Genomic DNA, 18,961 nt, shown 5'->3' with positions numbered 1-18,961 from the left:
GGTCACAGAGATCCCCTTGGTACTGTCTCCTGATGTGCTGAGATTACGTCTAAGCCCGTTTTCCCTGCCAGCTTGGGATTCCAGAACCCTGTCCTGTTGAGCCAGACACTCTAGCCTGCTATAACACAGACCCAGGTCTGGTCCACCCCCTAAAACTGCACACTTAGGTAACCTGCTGAGCAATTGTAGTTAATCTCCAGCACCCAGACACCCAGCTCCCATAGGGATCCAAACCCCAAATAAATCTGTTTTACTCTGTATAAAACTTATACAGGGTAAATTCATGAATTGTCCGCCCTCTATGTCACTGATAAGAGAGATATGCACAACTGTTTGCTCCCCCAGGTATTAATCACTTACTCTGGGTTCATTAATAAACAAAAAAGTGATTTTATTAAGTATAAAAAGTAGGATTTAAGTGGTTTCAAGTAATCACGGACAGAACAAAGTAAGTCACCAAACAAAATAAAGCAAAAACACGCAAGTTTAAGCCTAATACATTAAGAAACTGATTACAGGTAATATTTCACCCTCAGATGTTCCAATAAGCTTCTTTTACAGACTAGACTCCTTCCTAGTCTGGGCCCAATTATTTCCCCTGGTACAGTCCTTGTTAGTCCCAGCAGACATCTCAGGTGGTAACTAGGAGTTTTCTCATGAGGTTCTCTCGCCTCCTTTGTCCTGCTCCACCCCCTTTTATAGCTTTGGCACACGGGAAACTTTTGTCTCTCTGGGTCCCCACCCCTCCTTTTAAATGGAAAAAGTACCAGATTTAAGATGGAGTTCATTATCAGGCGACATGGTCACATGCCCTGCGAGACCCCAGCCTCCGTCCTGGGCTGGCCGATATGTACATAGGAAGAAGGTTTGCAAGTAAACAGAGCCATTCACAGTTCATTGATTCTGAAGCATCCTTAATGGCTTCCACTTAATATGTTTACATCAGTAATACAAGTTTGTATCTTATTCTCCTAACTCCAGACATAGAAATAATACATGCAAGCAAACAGGATGAACACACTCAGTAGATTATAAGTTTTGTAATCATACGCTTTATGCAAAAGGTCTTTTGTAGGGTATTCCAGTTACATCATATTCACGTTCATAAGCATATTTTCATAAAGCATATTGAGTGCAACCTCACAGGGAACTCCACTACTCCTTGCTTAGTTTCCTAGTACAAAAGGAGAACTCTTAGAGCAGAGCAAGGAGAAGATTTGATAGAATATAAAGCCCCAGACACAGTAGTTCTCAAACTTTTGTATTGGTGACCCCTTTCACTTAGCAAGCCTCTGAGTGCAATCCCCCTTATAAATTAAAAACCCATTTTTATATATTTAACACCACTATAAATGCTGGAGGCAAAGCGGGGTTTGGGGTGGAGGCTGACAGCTCAAGACCCCCATGAAATAGCCTTGAGACCCCCTGAGGGGTCCCGACCCCCCAGTTTGAGAACCCCTGCTCCAGAACTTTGCACGGCGACCATACCTGGACATCCTAGAAACTAGATCAGGTCGGTCTCGTTAGCTCCAACCCTGGAGAGTTCTATTAGCTTAACACAGCCAGAGAGTTTAGGGCAAGAGAGAAACCAGGGCTGATGCAGGAGTGCTCACCAGGAAAAATCCTAGTGAGAGCCAGTGAAGGAGAAACCTTGGGCTCTGATTTAGGGTCTGTTTTCCAGTTAAGAATGAAGACTTACCAAGACAAAGTGGAGGGAGAGGGGACTGAGAGTTTTAGATGCTAACGCAGTGTGTGAGAACATGTGTGCTGAAAGCAGAATAGAGACTCTACCCATTCCCAAAGGGGCTTATCAATCATTCCTCTTCCATGACAGAAACCTCAGATAGTGACTTAGTTTACATCTAGGAGAGGAGAAAACCCACAGCACAAAAGGGCTGCAAAACATACAGGCCTACCCTTGCAGAAGAAATAGTGAAAATGTTTGCATGTGTTCTAACATTATGCCTTAAAAGACAGCTGAAAACAAACTGCAAAAGCCTACAATTTCAGCATAGAAACCCAACTGAGGCTATATCCACATTTAAACCACTACAGCAACACAGGTGCAGCTGTGCCACTGTAACACTTCAGTGTAACCACTCTCTTCAGTGACACGAGGGGCTCTCCTATCGCTGTAGTTAATCCGCCTCCCAAAGAGGCAGTAGCGAGGTCAACAGAAAAATTCTTCTTGCCCTCTCTACACCAGGGGTTAGCTCAGCTTAATCACGCTGCTCAGAGATGTGGATTTTTTACACCCCTGAGCAATGTAGCCAGATTGACTTAACTTTTTGGTGTAGACCTGGCCCGAGTCTTGATGATCCTTTAAGTACACAATACTAAATGCAAAATCTGTATCTGTGATTATAAAACAGATTAAATATATGAATAAAGATAGCCTCTTAATACTCTGGTAATTTTGGTCAGGAATGTAACATTAAAATGTCGGTAGGAAAATCAACTGCAGAATTACAAATGTCACTTACTAACGTGTAAGAGGCAAGGTGTAACCCCTACCTTAAAAGCATTCCTGTTATTTCCATTGTCAAGTTCTCCTGTATTAATATTCCATCTTTTAGCCATCTCTGAATAAAAATTCATTGTTCCAATTCACTTCTGAAAAGCTCTTCACACTCAAAGCAAGAAATTGCTCAATCTCAGCAGCCTATGGTAAATCCTGACTCTTCAGCAATTATTGTAAGCATTTTTAACACCTAATCAAAACAATACAAGCTGTAGAACTACATATTTACAGTGTTCTGCAAACAAAAACTAATCCTGTAAGTGTTGCTTTTGATAAAAAGACTCATCATCACATTCTTTAAAAAAAAGGGGGGGAGGGGGAATAGAACTCTCATAATCCCCTTTTCTCGCCTGCCTTTGTACAAGCTGTTTGCTTATCGTATAATTTCTTGTGGTGAAATGCAGTCAGCATGCTTAGCAGCAGCTCCAGACTGAACACCTAACTGATGTCATGTCCTATGTCCTGTATTCCAGTCTGGGTATTATCAGCAACCTTTACTTTAAAAATAACAAATGTGATCTAATGTAGACTGGCGAATCAGTCTGTGCAGCTTCAGGAACATCTTAAGACAAACGTTGGCTTGCTTTTTAAAAAATGTATCAGACGTCTGAAGGAAATGCAGGCCTAAAACTTTCTTCATGCTTCTTTTGCTTTTAAAAAAAAATTTTATAATTATATATATATATATATAGTAGTCACAACATAAAGGGATAAAGATGGTTTCAGCATTCCAGTGTCCTCAGTAGAAGTGGGGGGCAGCCATGAGACCCCACCCCTGCTCCTCTTCTTCGTGCCCAAAGCCCCCCCCCCCGGCTCCTCTTCTTCCTGCCCAAAGCCGTCCCACCCCCACAGACACACACACACACACACACACGCGCGCGCGGCCAGGCCAGAAAAGCTGCCCAGGGAGCCTGGGTCGCTGTAAGGAGTCCTGGACCTGTCCCAGGGCTCCCCACAGTGGCCCAGGCTCCCTGGCTGGCTCATGCCACAGCCTGGCTCGGTCAGGGTACCGAGGGGAGGGCGGGGGGGGGGGGGAGAGAAAGGAGGAAGTGGAGGAGCAGGAGCAAGGCAACTGAGAGGGGCCAGGTCTCACGACAAAGGGGATGCACTAATGCCCATAGCCACGCCACGCCCCCCCCCCCGCCCCAGGGAAGAGGATGCGCTTCACGGCAGGGGAGCTCATCATCAGCTCCCCGACGACGTGAAGCGAAGTCCCTGCCTGCCCAAGGCTTGCGGGGGGGGGGGGAATATGGCCCCCTATCTTCCAAACTATACCCATGTTAAAAACTGGGCAGACATAGCCCTTCCACTTTAAGTGTGTGGGCCAAGGCACCCTTAACCCGCCAGGTTCCATCACTCCTACATGGACAGTTACGTTGGACCAGGAGTACTGAATTTCAATTCAACTGGATGCTAGGTGCTAAACTAATGTTTTAGAACACCTAATAATACACTGCATCTTTCATCCATTTTGATTTGCAGATCAGCTGATGCTACAAACAAATGTTTCTTGAAAGAAACAAGCAGAGCTCTGACAACAAAATGAAACTATGCTCATCCTCCCAGACTAGTTCTGCAGTACTTTCTGCATTAGCCAAAGTTAGAGGATGACTCAGAGAGAAATGGGGAAAAAGCAATACCTCAAGCCAATTATTTTTAAACCAAAGTTGGGCAGGTGAGCCATAAGCCAATAGCCTCTAGCTTGTTCTTGCACCAGAAAAATAATTTCACTTTTGATGCACAAATAAGGTGGCAAAAGCAACATAAGCTACTGAATTCAAAATTCCATAAATTCACCTTGTAGTTTTAGCAAATTTAGAGAGGCGGCTGAAGAGCTAAGCACAGAACAACTCCAACAATGGAGAGCTGAAACACTAAAGATACGCTACAATGGAATTTTCAAAACTGGTCTTGTGTCCTTAAAGAAGGCCAGGAAAGCTGTTGTCTCAAGACTGTTTTGTTTTCTTGCTCATATTTTTACTTCAGAAATGTCAATAATGACGTCTAACCTCGCCCAGTTTTGCTGGAGGAATTCTTGGGTGTCCTATAGTAAAGACTTCTCACACCTGAATTGAAGGGTGAACCTTAAACAAAGATGTTCTCTGTCCAAAACCTTTATTAGTCATTGCACTTAAGGATGTGTATTAAAAAAAAACCAACACGTGATTTAAAGAGTGACTAAATGCCTTCTTCTCACCTTGCACTCTTGTCTTGTGATATCATAATTTCACCAGTTTACCAATCACAACAACGTTTTTTCAGATTAAAATTTGAACAAACCTTTCAAGCTGTCATAGTACATCATAAGCGAGCATAAAAGGCCACAAACTTAATTTCCCCCCCCTTTGCAAGTCACCTTTCACTAGATCAAGGATTTGGCTGCCAGCATAATTAAGAACAGTCATTCATTTAGGTATACTGTAGCTTACTGGGAGAGGCAAGTGAGGGCAGCTAGTGCAAGAGCGGCAGATTTGCCAGAAGGTGCAGAGGCCGTAGACCCTAAAATCTTTGCTAAAGAGAGGATTCAAACTCTTCAATCTAGATATAGTGGTTGCATACCAATCTAGGCCAGCTAAAGAGAGCACTTGCCTGAGGACAAATCCAGTATTAAGGAGACAAGACAGTCTACGGACCATAGAGTAAACAACATTAAGAATGCTTTGGGTCAAACACAATATAGCTGACACCACTCAATTGTCGAAACAATTCAAAGGCACTGCATGAGGTGTGTCTCAGGACATTCTTTGGACCACTGTTAGAATCAATTCCTAGTCCCGGTGATAGGTGCTGGCACTGTTGGATGGACTACTGGTGAGGATGTGCCTTTTTATAATTTTTGCTTTTTGATGTCACAAAAAGAGGCAGAAGCTTAAACACATGCCTTAAAATTAGTACTTTACTACACCAACGGAAATTTATAGGCAGATAGAGTGGTTTTTTTTTAAAAATTGGGGCCTATCCAAAAAAACACTTAAGAACTATCTTAAATCTCACTGAGTCTCCTGAATGGGGATGGATTTAAGCATATACTTAAATGCTTTGGCTAAATAAGGACCATATACAGCATGCTCAGAAATATTCATTAAGGCTTATTAGACAGTGTGAAACACTGGACTTACAGCTTAGTTGTATTTAGAGCCAGATACACAAATTATTCTTAAAGGGACCCCAATTTTAATTTATTAATTCACTAAATATATCTAATACTACATTTCATAACTAAATTAATTTAAACCCGTTTATAAAATATTTCAGACAGTTATATTAAGTCATTTAGCAGAAGCCAAAAATATTCCAGAATATGTACTCCAAATGTGACACTGCACTCGACTTTAATGCCACTGAACGTAAGTCCATTCTAATTATTGATTTCATGGCATATTACGACAAAAGTCCTATTCAACATGATAGAGGATATTTAATACACGAAGTGGCTAAAGTCCGAAAAAAAATTGAAATCCGAACTACCTGCTCTATGACCAACACTTTCATCCTCTATGTTGCCAATCATGTTTTCTCATATAAATATGTGCAGTCAGGCAATATCTGGCTTGAACAACTGTTCAAGTGCAAAGACTGCAACATAAATAAATCTTATACAATCTCAACAACATGATTGTGTCGGACTATAGATGTGGGTAATATCCAAGAATAGCTAAAATGATTCAGAACAAAATATCTATGTACAGATTCATAACAAGCAATCAAAAAATATAGCTTTCCCCTTATGCTAGATCACAAACTGAAGAAATGCCTTAGGCTTGTGTAAACTTTACAAAGGGAATGAAATTTTTTTTTTTTTAGAAACTCCAGATAACCAGTTTGTCTGAAGTCCAATAGTTATGAACAAAATAATACAGCAGTCATCATGATGGACAGGCCACTGAAATGTTGGGACTGACAATCAATTCAGTTTTCTTAAGACCCAAGGGGTAATTTTAACTCTTGACAACACAGGCTTAACTCCTATTTCAGTCGATGGAAGCTGGACTTGTGTAAGAAAAGGTAACATAGGGTCTTCGCAACCTATGTGCTAACTTCTTTATGATTCCTAACACAAAACTTTCCTTGAATACTAAATACTTTGCTTTAATGGATTTTGTCACTAACAGTTCAAGAAATTCAGCTTTTAATATCTAGCCTGAATTTTGGTTAAAAAGTAACACTCCCAAAATGTAAGACGACCATTTGAATGAGTCTCCATTGTTCTTAAAGAAAATACCTGAACATCTTCTGTGAGCTACAGGATATATTTCTTAATATTAAGCTGAATGCTGATCATATATATATTTTGGCAAATGCAGCCATTTGGATATATAGCTCAACACTCAAGAAGATAAATATATTCTTACGCAGGAGAGCAACAGCTATCTAAACAACTCAAGGAAACTATTTAAAAGAACAAAGTTGGATCAATAAAGATATTACTTCACACACCTTGTCTCTCCAATATCCTGGGACCAACACAGCAAACAAAGAAAAACTGGTTTCAGAGTAACAGCCGTGTTAGTCTGTATTCGCAAAAAGAAAAGGAGTACTTGTGGCACCTTAGAGACTAACCAATTTATTTGAGCATGAGCTTTCGTGAGCTACAGCTCACTTCATCGGATGCATACCGTGGAAACTGCAGAAGACATTATATACACACAGAGACCATGAAACAATACCTCCTCCCACCCCACTGTCCTGCTGGTAATAGCTTATCTAAAGTGATCATCAAGTTGGGCCATTTCCAGCACAAATCCAGGTTTTCTCACCCTCCGCCCCCCCCCCACAAACTCACTCTCCTGCTGGTAATAGCCCATCCAAAGTGACCACTCTCTTCACAATGTGTATGATAATCAAGGTGGGCCATTTCCTGCACAAATCCAGGTTCTCTCACCCCCCTCCAAAAACCAGTGAGTTTGTGTGTGTGGTTGTCTTCTGCAGTTTCCACGGTATGCATCCGATGAAGTGAGCTGTAGCTCATGAAAGCTCATGCTCAAATAAATTGGTTAGTCTCTAAGGTGCCACAAGTACTCTTTTTTTTTTTTTAAATCAGTTTTTCTTAAAGAAAAAAAAAAAAAGAACACACAACATTCTTCTCGGGAATGCCCAAAGAGACAAGCCAACCACTGATTGCATGGACCTAAGATGACAATATGTAAGCAGATGGAGTTCCCAACCTGTACAGCAAAGAATCTCACTGGCACTGGATATAGTACAAACTTACCCTCTTCCTGGGGTCTGGTTTCATCTCTAACTCAAAACAGATACATACCTCATCAGTGTATAAAAATGATTTCTATTTTTTATTTAGATGTTGCTAATTCTTGACTAGCTTCCCATTTTATAGTCTTAAATTGCTAAAGTGCTTTGTAGTTGTTTCCTTAATTAGTTTCCTGTTAGCAGAATTTCAGATTTCATATAAGAGATTTGTTTCTATCAAGAACTTTCAAACATAAGATGCTCATCTATGCTGAAAAAGCAAAGTTCAAGACTTCATTAGCATCTTTACTGAGAGAACACCACAAATTCAAAACACCAAAATCACCATCAAATATCCTGAGCTGTATTTGCAATCAACACTACCTTGCGATAAATTGAACATCCACAAGGCAATAAATCTGAAATGCCTGGACCAGGCTATTCTCCCATCAGATCTTGCAGCTTGAAGTCAATAGGGCTTGTGCTTCTAAGCCAGGTGGCTCTGAAAATCCCAACTTTAAGTGACTTTGGGCTTGTCTGCATTGGCACTTTACAGCACTGCAACTTTCTCCCTAAGGGGTGGGGAAAAAACCATCCCCCGGAAAGCTGCAAGTTTCAGCACTGTAAAGTGCCAGTGTAGACACTGCACCAGCGCTGGGAGCTATTCCCCTCGTGTAGGTGGGTTTTTTAGGGCACGACTACACAAGCCACATTAAAGTGCTGCCGCAGCAGTGCTTTAACACTGCCAGTGAAGACATGCCCTAAATATGTGTTTACGGAGTCTAACATTTCAGGTCTTGTTTTATAACAGCTGTTTTAAACGTTTGTTTTTTAAATAAAGTCTGGACTTCTCGTTGTTAAAAATAAAATCGTTTGCAAGTGGCAGGTTTTATTCTATGAAAAAAAGCTTTTAATAAAAATATGATTTTAGCCCTTCACAGTGAGAACATTTATGCACATGCTTAACTTTAAACACCATTTGAAGCCAACAGGACTATTCATGTGATTGAAGTTACACACCTGATTCTTTCTGTGTTTGCAGGCTCAGTGCCTTAACTGTAAATATTCTCTCCTTGCCAACAGCCAATTTATAAAATTCAAACACATACGCTACCAAGTGGTATTTATAATCATTATAAATGTTAATCTAAAATAGCACAAATTTTCAAATTAGTTTGAGCCTCAGACTCATTTAAATCCATTATTTTAAAAAATATCAAAATACATTAAATCATCACAGTAAATTGCCTTGATTTAAATTGCTCCACCTTGTATCTCTGCCTAAGTTATCCCCCAAACCTTGGCTATTCCTAGGATTTCTTTGCAAATACTTCCGTCCCAGACCTTAGCTCCCTTTTCCTTCACTTCAAACTTCTTTATAATCAGAGTGGAGTTAATGAATCATGTCTGCTACAGTGAGTCAGCAGGAATCAGTCAGCCACTTTCTGCATGGTTCCAACACTTGCTAACAGCATGGATCAATAGAAGAACCTTACCATTCCATCTACAGCATGAATTATGAGCATTCTAGCACTCTCCTGTGAAGTGTCCAATATTGGCAACTGCTAAAAATATGATCACTAGTCTGATCCAATACGACAATTCCTATGCAAAACTTTGTTTTAATGTAGGTTCAAATGGCAAGGAGATCCTCTTAATTATAACTAGTCTAAGACAGTTTCATAAAAAACAGTTAAGAGCTGTGACATCTTTCTGAACAGATTTTGAATGGAAGATTACCAATTTAAAAGCACAAAACAATTCTGGGGCAAATAAATCTATTACGTGGTAGTGAAAACAGCTGTTTTGTTTAGAACAAACATTGCCTGGAAGTCTTGAAAATTAACAAGGCAATGATTTTCGCTATCTAAACAGAGAGCGGCTAAAAAGGCAGGACATTTAAAAAAAAAAAATACATACTGGGTCCTTTATATGTCTTCAGGTTTTTGAGCATTTAGGCTTCAGATTTTCAGGCTTTTCTCACAAGGAACAGAAACTCTCTTTTTAATTAAATCTGAGAATCTCACATAATCACATGACACCAGGAGTTGGGACTTTAAGAAAGATCAAGTAACTTGTGATAGAACTCCAAGAGTTGGCATAACAAACAATGACAAGTAAACTGGAGACCTAAAATTCTCAGTTTTAGTGGTCTGTTATTGATAACAATATACAGTTTTATAAACACCATCCTTTCAAGGATAATAGTGCAATGGCCCAGACAGCTGAAAAAGTTATCAGAAGGTCTCAGTGGATGCTCCAAAACACTAAAGAAAATTGAAAATACTGACATTAAAAAGCAATTTTACTCAGCTCTGGATTAAAAAAGGTGGGGGAGGGCACGCCACACGTAGTGGAACTGCAAAATTGCAGAAAATGACACTCAAAACTATCTAGTATTAGGATAGCATGCTATTACTGATCTTGATGAAATGTATTAAGAAATACTGCAAACCTTCATGGACTAACTCACAACTCATATTATAAGTCAATTACTATTTATCCACAACCTGGACTAATTATTTCATGTTCATTTATAATACCTATAACTATTCTGGTTTGTTTTTCTTTAATTCCTGACTATCAGTCGTCTTACAACCACTGATTTCTTTATCCTCTCTGACTTAACATACGGTCATTATGATTGGAGGTGTCTTTTTCCATTCCAAATTATTCCTGCACTTCTTTTCTGTAGTTTACTTTCCCCCAAAACAATGCTGTATTTCTGTGCATATATGTATGCTTGAGAGAGAGAGAGAGAGAGAGAGAGCGAGCGAGCGAGCGAGCGAGCAGCTTTCCGGAACATACTATTTTCTAAGATTTGAGGTGAATTTAAGAGATGAAAATAGAAACTAACAAATCTTTAGCAACTAATATTATTACTGAATCATTTTGCCATTTAAGAAAAGAAAGGAGCAAGTGGATCTTTTTTGGCAAGATCTCTTTTATTGATGCAAAGACATATGGTCATAAGCAACTGTATTATCATAGGTTTCAGAGTAACAGCCGTGTTAGTCTGTATTCGCAAAAAGAAAAGGAGTACTTGTGGCACCTTAGAGACTAACCAATTAATTAGAGCATAAGCTTTCGTGAGCTACAGCTCACTTCCTCAGATGCATATCGTGGAAACTGCAGCAGGCTTTATAATATACACAGAGAATATGAAACAATACCTCCTCCCACCCCACTGTCCTGCTGGTAATAGCTTATCTAAAGTGATCATCAGGTGGGCCATTTCCAGCACAAATCCAGGTTTTCTCACCCTCCACCCCCACACACAAATTCACTCTCCTGCTGGTGATAGCCCATCCAAAGTGACAACTCTTTACACAATGTGCATGACAATCAAGTTGGGCTATTTCCTGCACAAATCCAGGTTTTCTCACATCCCCCCCACCCCCATACACACACAAACTCACTCTCCTGCTGGTAATAGCTCATCCAAACTGACCACTCTTCAAGTTTAAATCCAAGTTAAACCAGAACATCTGGGGGGGGGGGGGGGGCGGGTAGGAAAAAACAAGAGGAAACAGGCTACCTTGCATAATGACTTAGCCACTCCCAGTCTCTCTTTAAGCCAATTTAATAAATTGGTTAGTCTCTAAGGTGCCACAAGTCCTCCTTTTCTTTTTGCGAATACAGACTAACACGGCTGCTACTCTGAAACCTAAATTAATAGTATCCAATTTGCAAATGAATTCCAATTCAGCAGTTTCTCGCTGGAGTCTGGATTTCAAGTTTTTTTGTTTTAAGATAGCGACCTTCATGTCTGTGATTGCGTGACCAGAGAGATTGAAGTGTTCTCTGACTGGTTTATGAATGTTATAATTCTTGACATCTGATTTGTGTCCATTTATTCTTTTACGTAGAGACTGTCCAGTTTGACCAATGTATATGGCAGAGGGGCATTGCTGGCACATGATGGCATATATCACATTGGTGGATGTGCAGGTGAACGAGCCTCTGATAGTGTGGCTGATGTTATTAGGCCCTGTGATGGTGTCCCCTGAATAGATATGTGGGCACAATTGGCAACGGGCTTTGTTGCAAGGATAAGTTCCTGGGTTAGTGGTTCTGTTGTGTGGTATGTGGTTGTTGGTGAGTATTTGCTTCAGGTTGCGGGGCTGTCTGTAGGCAAGGACTGGCCTGTCTCCCAAGATGTTCCACATCTCAGTTATATAAAAGGTATTTATAACTGAAGTTTAAAAATAATTGAAGTTTGCTGTTGCCGTAAACACACAATCAACCACAAAGTTTCTGTCTCAAAGCTATGCCATTGCATCTGAGAACAAGAGCAAGCATGGAAGTGAAAGAATCAGAAAAATAAAACAGTTCTTTGGTTAGCCTATGCTCTTGGGCTAGGTTTTAATTACAAGGTTTGTGATTCTTTAATATTATTTTTTAGAATAAAGCAGTCTCTCTCTTCTTCAGCACCAGCCCTCTCCAGTTTCCCATTCAGCTGAAAAGGTAACAGCAAACGTGCTTCAGGAACACCAGATGATGCAACCATAGAGCTTTGAAATAATCTCCAGTGGCTGGCCTATTTCTTTTGCTCATCTTTATTCAGTGGCTGAGCCAACTTCTAATTCTAATTTCTGAAAGTGGGAGAGGAGAAAATGCTCAGGAGAAAAAAAGGATAGTCATATACTAGTGAGAGACAAGGTAGGTGAGGTAATATCTTTTATTGGACCAACTTTTGTTGGAAGGTATAAACTCTCAAGCTAGAGAGAGCTCTTCTTCTGCTAGTGAGTTTCTTAACCATGAAAAACTACATTACCCAAACTTAACTTGGTCCTATAGGCCATAATTCTGTTGCCCCATGTTTGTAAAATTCTAAGAAACTAAGTTTACTTATAAGCCCAATAGTTAGAGACTGGCTGATGCTCCAAGACTTAAAGATTTATGTCCCTTCAAAAGGGATTACTTCTCCTCAGTACTTTAATTTAACAACTGGATATTCTTGTTATCCATGTGAATGGATAATTCTTTTCTGAATCCTCTTAAGACTTTGGCATTGGTTATATATTGTGTCAGTAAGTTTCAGAGTTTAACCATGAATCATGTGGAAACATATTTCCTTTTACTGGATTTGAATTTACCACCTTTCAAAAACATAGAGTGTCCGCTACTGTATATTCTTTAGACAACTGCAGTGTCAAAATGATCACATTTTATACAAAAGAGATACGTTTTTAATTCCAGCCCACTCTCTAATCGAATGCTACAGATTTGATCTGTGAGCTGTCTGTGGCAGGGACTATCATTTCAATTTAATTTACACTTTTCCTACATTACAGATTTGTATATTGACAATACAGCCACTTCATGGAAATGCTCAGGGGAAAGGAAAGGTTTTAGAAACTGGACATGATGCCACTGGAGCTTTTTGGAACCAAGCCGAAGGCGGAAGCTGTTCAGAATCATGGGATAAGGATGCTAGGCTGGATGTTTCTGCTAAACTAGCAGAAATGAAGTTGTTAGCAATACTGATGATTAAATTGCCATCCACAGGTTTCAGAATCAACAGCACATTAAGATGTAAGGGTTGGTTCACTTCATTGAGCTATTATTTCAGGCTGTCTGAAAACTCTCAATCAGCACAGCTAGTTCAAGTTCTCAACGTCTTTGGTACTGCCACCAAACTACTAGAAAATATATTTTTAAAAACCATGAAAGCTTAAAATTTAAACAAGTTTGAAGCAAAGTATGGGGAAAAGATAGATGCCTCTGCAAATTCTGGGACTGTAGAATCATACAACTCTGATTATATTCTTTTACTTAACAATAAGAAAACATTTTTTACTTTTCCATTAAAAGTTTCTTTCACACAATATTGCTTTAGGTTCTCATTTTTTGTTTTTCTCTCCAGATGTTGACATTGTTCAGATTGGCAGCAATCTGTGAACTCGTATCATATAAGAACATGTTCCAAAAGCTAACCAAGCTAACAGAAAGTAACACAGTAACAAATTCTTTAATTTGCCTCACTTGTAATCTTCTTATACCAGAGGATTTCTCCAAAATCCCAAAAATTTAAGTCTGCAACTGTGTTATTGGAGTTAAGTGTTAAAAGCATGACAGACAGCACACTAAATGAACATACTACCATACATAAACCCAATTATACTCGTATTAGTAGTTTACTCCTATTCGTTGTATGTTCTTACAATTTACTTAACAAAATACTTATTAACTAATAAATATTTAGTAAAAACCCATATGCAGTGCTAGCAACTCTTCAGATGTTAACTGGGAGAATGTTTTCCAATTTTTGTTGCTGTTGTTCTCTTGATTGGTTTTGTTTTGAGAGAGAGGGGAGCAGGATTGGAATGAAAAACAGCAAAGAATTAAAAATCTCCAGGAAGAATGCGTGCAAGTAACCTTGTTTTCCAATTTTTGTTGCTGTTGTTCTCTTGATTGGTTTTGTTTTGAGAGACAGGGGAGCAGGATTGGAATGAAAAACAGCAAAGAATTAAAAATCTCCAGGAAGAATGCGTGCAAGTAACCTTATATTTTGCAAATTAGGGAATTCTGAATTTTATAGTAAGATGATATAAGGGGAGAAATAACCGACTGAGTAGGTAAATGAGCAACAAACATAATTTCAGTGTAAAGATACTCTTAAAAAAGCCAAACCAACCATTCGAAACGTACTGCAACTTAGATGTGATCCAAATGTTCTGTCGACCAGCTATCTGCAACCAACAGCTTGTGGGCATTATTTCACAGAGATGTTTGAAAACAAACCAGTCAATAAAAATGAAGTTGCCAATTAATCAGTTATACACAATTGCTAAGTTATGAAATTATTTTGTGGAGCTTCATACTCTAAAAAGACTACTGATAGAAGGAAAAATGTTTGTTTTCCTTCAAAGATCTCACATGCAAACTAAATATGCCCCATGTTGAACTTTCACAACTAAATATTTAACAAACACAAATGCAAAGATCAAACACCACAAACCTTCATGAAGCCATGCTATGAGAGTCTGTATCACTCTGGCATAAAGCTTGCACAAAATACTGGCCAGCCAGCACAGAATAAAGAAAGATTATCTGATCGACTGCACAAGCACCCTCTGGCAAAGAATTTGCTTCAAATTCTTGACATCTCACTTTGTATTTCCACTCTCTTTTGCTTTGTTTTATGAAACATGAAGTAATTTATAATCTTTCTCCAGAAAGTGTGTTTCTTAAAAGTCACTATGTTAAGAATTTTGTTAGGTAATAAATGTTTTGTATTTTCATTAACTGCAATAACTTTCTAAGGGCTAACATAAAAAATGAATTAAAGTACAACCTGTTTAGACATCTTAATTTTAGTATTATTAACATGCTAGAACCACCTCACTTGTAAATAACATTGGAACAACTAGAGCATTCAAAACAGAGCTGACAGAAATCTTGATATTTCCACTAATACTCTAATTAAAAAAGAAAATCTCAGCTAATAAAATGAGATTGTTCACTAAGAAATAACAGGAAGACAACTTAATTGTGCCTGATTGTCTGATTTCAATAAATTAACACAATTAGTGGAAACAGATAAAATAGAAAATATCAATTAAAGAGAATGATAATTAGAAGCAGAAATGGCTTTCCAACTATATATATCGCTTGTTCATACTCATGACAATTTTTGCTTAGTGGATCTTACATTCTTCAACACAAGATAGTCACATGGGATGAAACAAGGAAGTTATTTAAACAAGTATAAGGTCAGTGCACTAGTAATAAGAAATGCATTTTTTTTAAAATGTTTCAAGAAGCTTTAGAATTCTCCTCCATGTGCCATTTCAAACAATTTCTCATCCTTGTCCTAACTTCTAATTTCCGGTCACCCACCCCGAAGATTTCTTAAACAAGAACTGCAGGAATTTCTGTTACTTTCTGAATTCCAAAAGCAATTTTAAACTGCAGGAGAAAAACTTCTATTCCTAGAAGGAAGATTTTAAAAGACTCTAAAGCGAGCAGCGAACTCTCAGATAGGAGCAAATATTCTGAAAATGCAGAATATCACTCTTCAGCAGAGAGCACTAAAAGGATGGGTGAGGGAAGGGCCCCTAAAACTAGACAATTAATCTTTCCCACAGAAACACAAAACTGATAAAAAATCCAAGACCCTGATTCCACAAGCACTTATACATGTAAGCGGGACTAACTCACCGTCTTCATGTAGAATTATTCACATGCATAACTGTTTGCAGGATCAGAACCCAAGACAGTATTGCAGCAAAATAAAGGTGTAAAAAATCTGCCCTCTTCTTCTACCTCCTGTTTTCTGTCTCTACGTGTAACCTTATTTTAGTTTTCACTTAATAGCATCTAGGTGGAGATTTAACTCATTCATATTTAAAATAATACTGGGTTGAATCAAGTGGACAGAACCCAAACCATTTAAAAATTAATCCTGCAAGATTCCCTGAGATCACTCTCAGTTGTAAGCACTCCACTCCACAAGAAGCGTTTATTAGATTCAGGGTCTGATCTCAAGCGCCTTAATTTTAAACTCATGGAATAATTTTAACGTTTGAGTTCTATGTATTTTCTTAACTATTTCAGGAGAAGTTTTTAAAAAATGCGTTCCTGCCTCATCTCATCCATCTAGAGTAAGATATTCTGAAGGGCCCCCCTGGGAAATAAAGATTTGTGGTTCATTGCTGAATGGCAGTCTGTAGGTTTTTGCTTGGCTGTTTATACTGAGCTTGCCCTTTGTTTTTATTACACTCCCATTCTTTGAATTCCTCCTTTCTAGCAAGGCGTTAATCGCTTTATTCAGAGAGAGAGAACCTCTGCCTTTGAAGGAAAGATTTGGAAAACAAGAACCGAACAAGATCAGAAGATGACTATCTGTCCTGATTTTGTATGAAGGGGAGCAACGAGGCTGCACTTGCGTTTGTTACCCACTAAGATTCACTGTGTATACGATGAACCCTATTTAAGAAATTAAGTTATGATTCCTTCTCTCTTTTCAGAGCCTCCTCAATTCTAAAGGCGCTAGGACATATTTAATTCTTCTTTCTACCCATCCAAAGTTCCCTTAACGGGGGGAACCCTCGAGCATCTACAAAAGCTCAGCACAACAGCAAAGCTGTCAGACCTTTCCTAAACTGTGCATGGTGCTGGGATGTTTTTCCCAAGGGAACCCTCCCCTCCCCGGAATTACATGGCAACAGTTCAGAAGGGAGAGGGAAACAGAAAGCGTACACGCGAGTATTAGTTTTAACGGGGACTGAGTGGCAGCCCCCCCAACATCGCGCTGGCTATTTTCCTGCTCGCAGGCATGGCCGTGTTGCATGCAGCACTGGCTGCCTGCTGGGCAGGGACATGAATGGAAAGGAGAGTTGTTAAACACCTAGCGGTGGGAGGATTTCTCCAGGCTGCAGCTTTCATGACAGCCTGTCTTTGCTGCACTGCAGAGGCGCCATCTTCTCGCTCTGAATCTTCGCTCGCCCTGTACCCGCCCGGCCGAGAGAAACCCGCCGCAGCCCGGCTCCACACGCGCGGGGCCGGGGCCAGCGCCTGCCCCTTGCAAAGCCGGGAGAAGGCGTCTCCTCCCCGCCCACCCCCCAGCGGATGTCCCTCGCTCCCAGCCCACCTGAGCAGAGCCCGGGGGCATGAAACCCCCCCGCTCCCGGCCAGGGGCAGGCGGGGGTAAAGCAGCCTCTCCGCGGGGACCCGGCCCGCAGAGGCCGGGGAAGGGGCAGCTCCGCCCGGCTGAGGCGCCAACCCTTTGTTCCCCAACAGCTGGGCGGGAGGGGATTGCCCCGGGCTCCGCCGCAGCGCACGGACCCCAGCAGCAGGCGCCTCCCCGGGGGCCCTGCGAGGGACGCTCGCCCCCCACTACTCATCGCCTGCACCGCAGCGGCCGGGGGGGGGGGGAGACAACCCACGCCGAGGGGCTGCGCCCCGCGCTCCCCGAGAGAGGAGGTCTCTCCTGCCCCCGCCCCGGGGGCAGCACCGCTGAAGTTAGCCAGGAACAAGGCACCGGGCGTTGCTCCAAGCTCCCCAGGCGTCCGTGCGCCGCGGGGCATCCCCGCCGGAGGGGATGCACGATTGTTCCCTCTGCCCCCGCCGAGGAGCACCCAAGCCCCAGTGCACACCGCCCGCCCCCCTCCGGTAAGGGGCGGGCATTGCCGCCTCCGGGCGATGTCTCCCGCACCCCCGGGGCGGAGAGCTCGCACACAATGAAACCCAGCAGCGAGCCGGAGGCGCGCAGGGGCTGCGGTCGGTGCACGGCACTTCGCAGCTTGCTTCCTCCCACCCCCCCAACCACTTTTTTTTTTTTTTTTTTTTTTTTTTGTTCCCTGCACTGCTCAGCTGGAGAAGCCCATTGTTCAGCGGTGGGAGGGAGCCTGGCCACGGAAGGGGCTGGGGGGAGCCCAGCCCCTCCTTTCGGGAGACAGGCAAGGGTCCCTTCGCCCACCTTTGCGGCGCCTGGATGTGGCCGAGCCACCCGGCGACAAGGGCGGCTCTGGGCTCTCCACAGACAAAGGCTCCGGGAAGCCGAGCAGGAGGGAAAAGAGTGGCAGCCCCCCGCCCGCCTGCCCCTTACCTCGACAGCCCGGGCCGTGCAGGAGCAGGCCAGCAGGAGGAGCGCTAAATGGGGCAGCATCGCCTCGGGGGGGACGGGGGACCGGCTGTAAATCCGCGCGTCCGCTACCAGCCGCCGCCGCCGCCGGGGGATCGGAGTGAGCTGCGGCAGCACCAGCCGAGCTCCGGCGAGAGCGCGAGTCAGCTGATATCCCAGCCCACCCAGAGCCGCGGCAGAGGCAGCGCACACACCCCGGGGAGACCCCTAGCGGAGGCGCGGGGAAAGCGCAGCCGGCCCGGGCCCGGGCCCAAGCCCAAGCCGACTCCCTGCCCGCCGAGGCTCGCAGCCACAGAGCACAGTGCACGCCCGTCTGTGTTCCCCCAGACTGGAGGGGAGCGGTGCCTCTGTGCGTGAGACCGGTGTCAGGCCCGCTCCTCTTCTGTATTTCCTGCACGATGCAGGCGGGAGCTATTTTTAGGGACGGCAAACCTCCTTTCTGTTGCAAAATGTAGCACTGGAGACGCCGAGCTCTGCCTGCCTCGCCTCACCCCTCTGCTGAGATTGCTGTCAGACCCGCTGCTTGCGCCACAGCCAGAGAGGCAGGGCGCCTCATTTTAACGAAATTCAATCCAAATAAAAGACAGCTGCTTCCAAGCTCATGTCGGAGGGGCAGCAGTTCTTTATGTCCTGGAGCCCATCTCCTAGGACCAAGAGTTCAG

The 18,961-nt window shown here is 42.1% G+C and overlaps 1 protein-coding gene across 4 annotated transcripts in view; it reads right to left on the bottom strand.

The window, feature by feature from the left end:
• APP (amyloid beta precursor protein) overlaps nt 1-18,452 on the bottom strand; it is a 295,623-nt gene extending 277,171 nt beyond the window's left edge. For all 4 annotated transcript variants that reach the window (XM_084634832.1, XM_084634833.1, XM_084634834.1 and 1 more), the window contains exon 1: nt 18,264-18,452. In XM_084634832.1, the coding sequence (XP_084490958.1) occupies nt 18,264-18,323 (60 nt within the window). In that variant the 5' untranslated portion in view covers nt 18,324-18,452. The remainder of the gene's footprint in view (nt 1-18,263) is intronic.
• Between the last annotated feature and the right edge of the window lie 509 nt (nt 18,453-18,961).

The sequence above is a fragment of the Lepidochelys olivacea genome, assembly GCF_965140295.1.
Source record: "Lepidochelys olivacea isolate rLepOli2 genome assembly, chromosome: 1".
Taxonomy (NCBI): Eukaryota; Metazoa; Chordata; order Testudines; family Cheloniidae; genus Lepidochelys; species Lepidochelys olivacea.
This window is presented reverse-complemented; position numbering and strand designations above follow the sequence as displayed.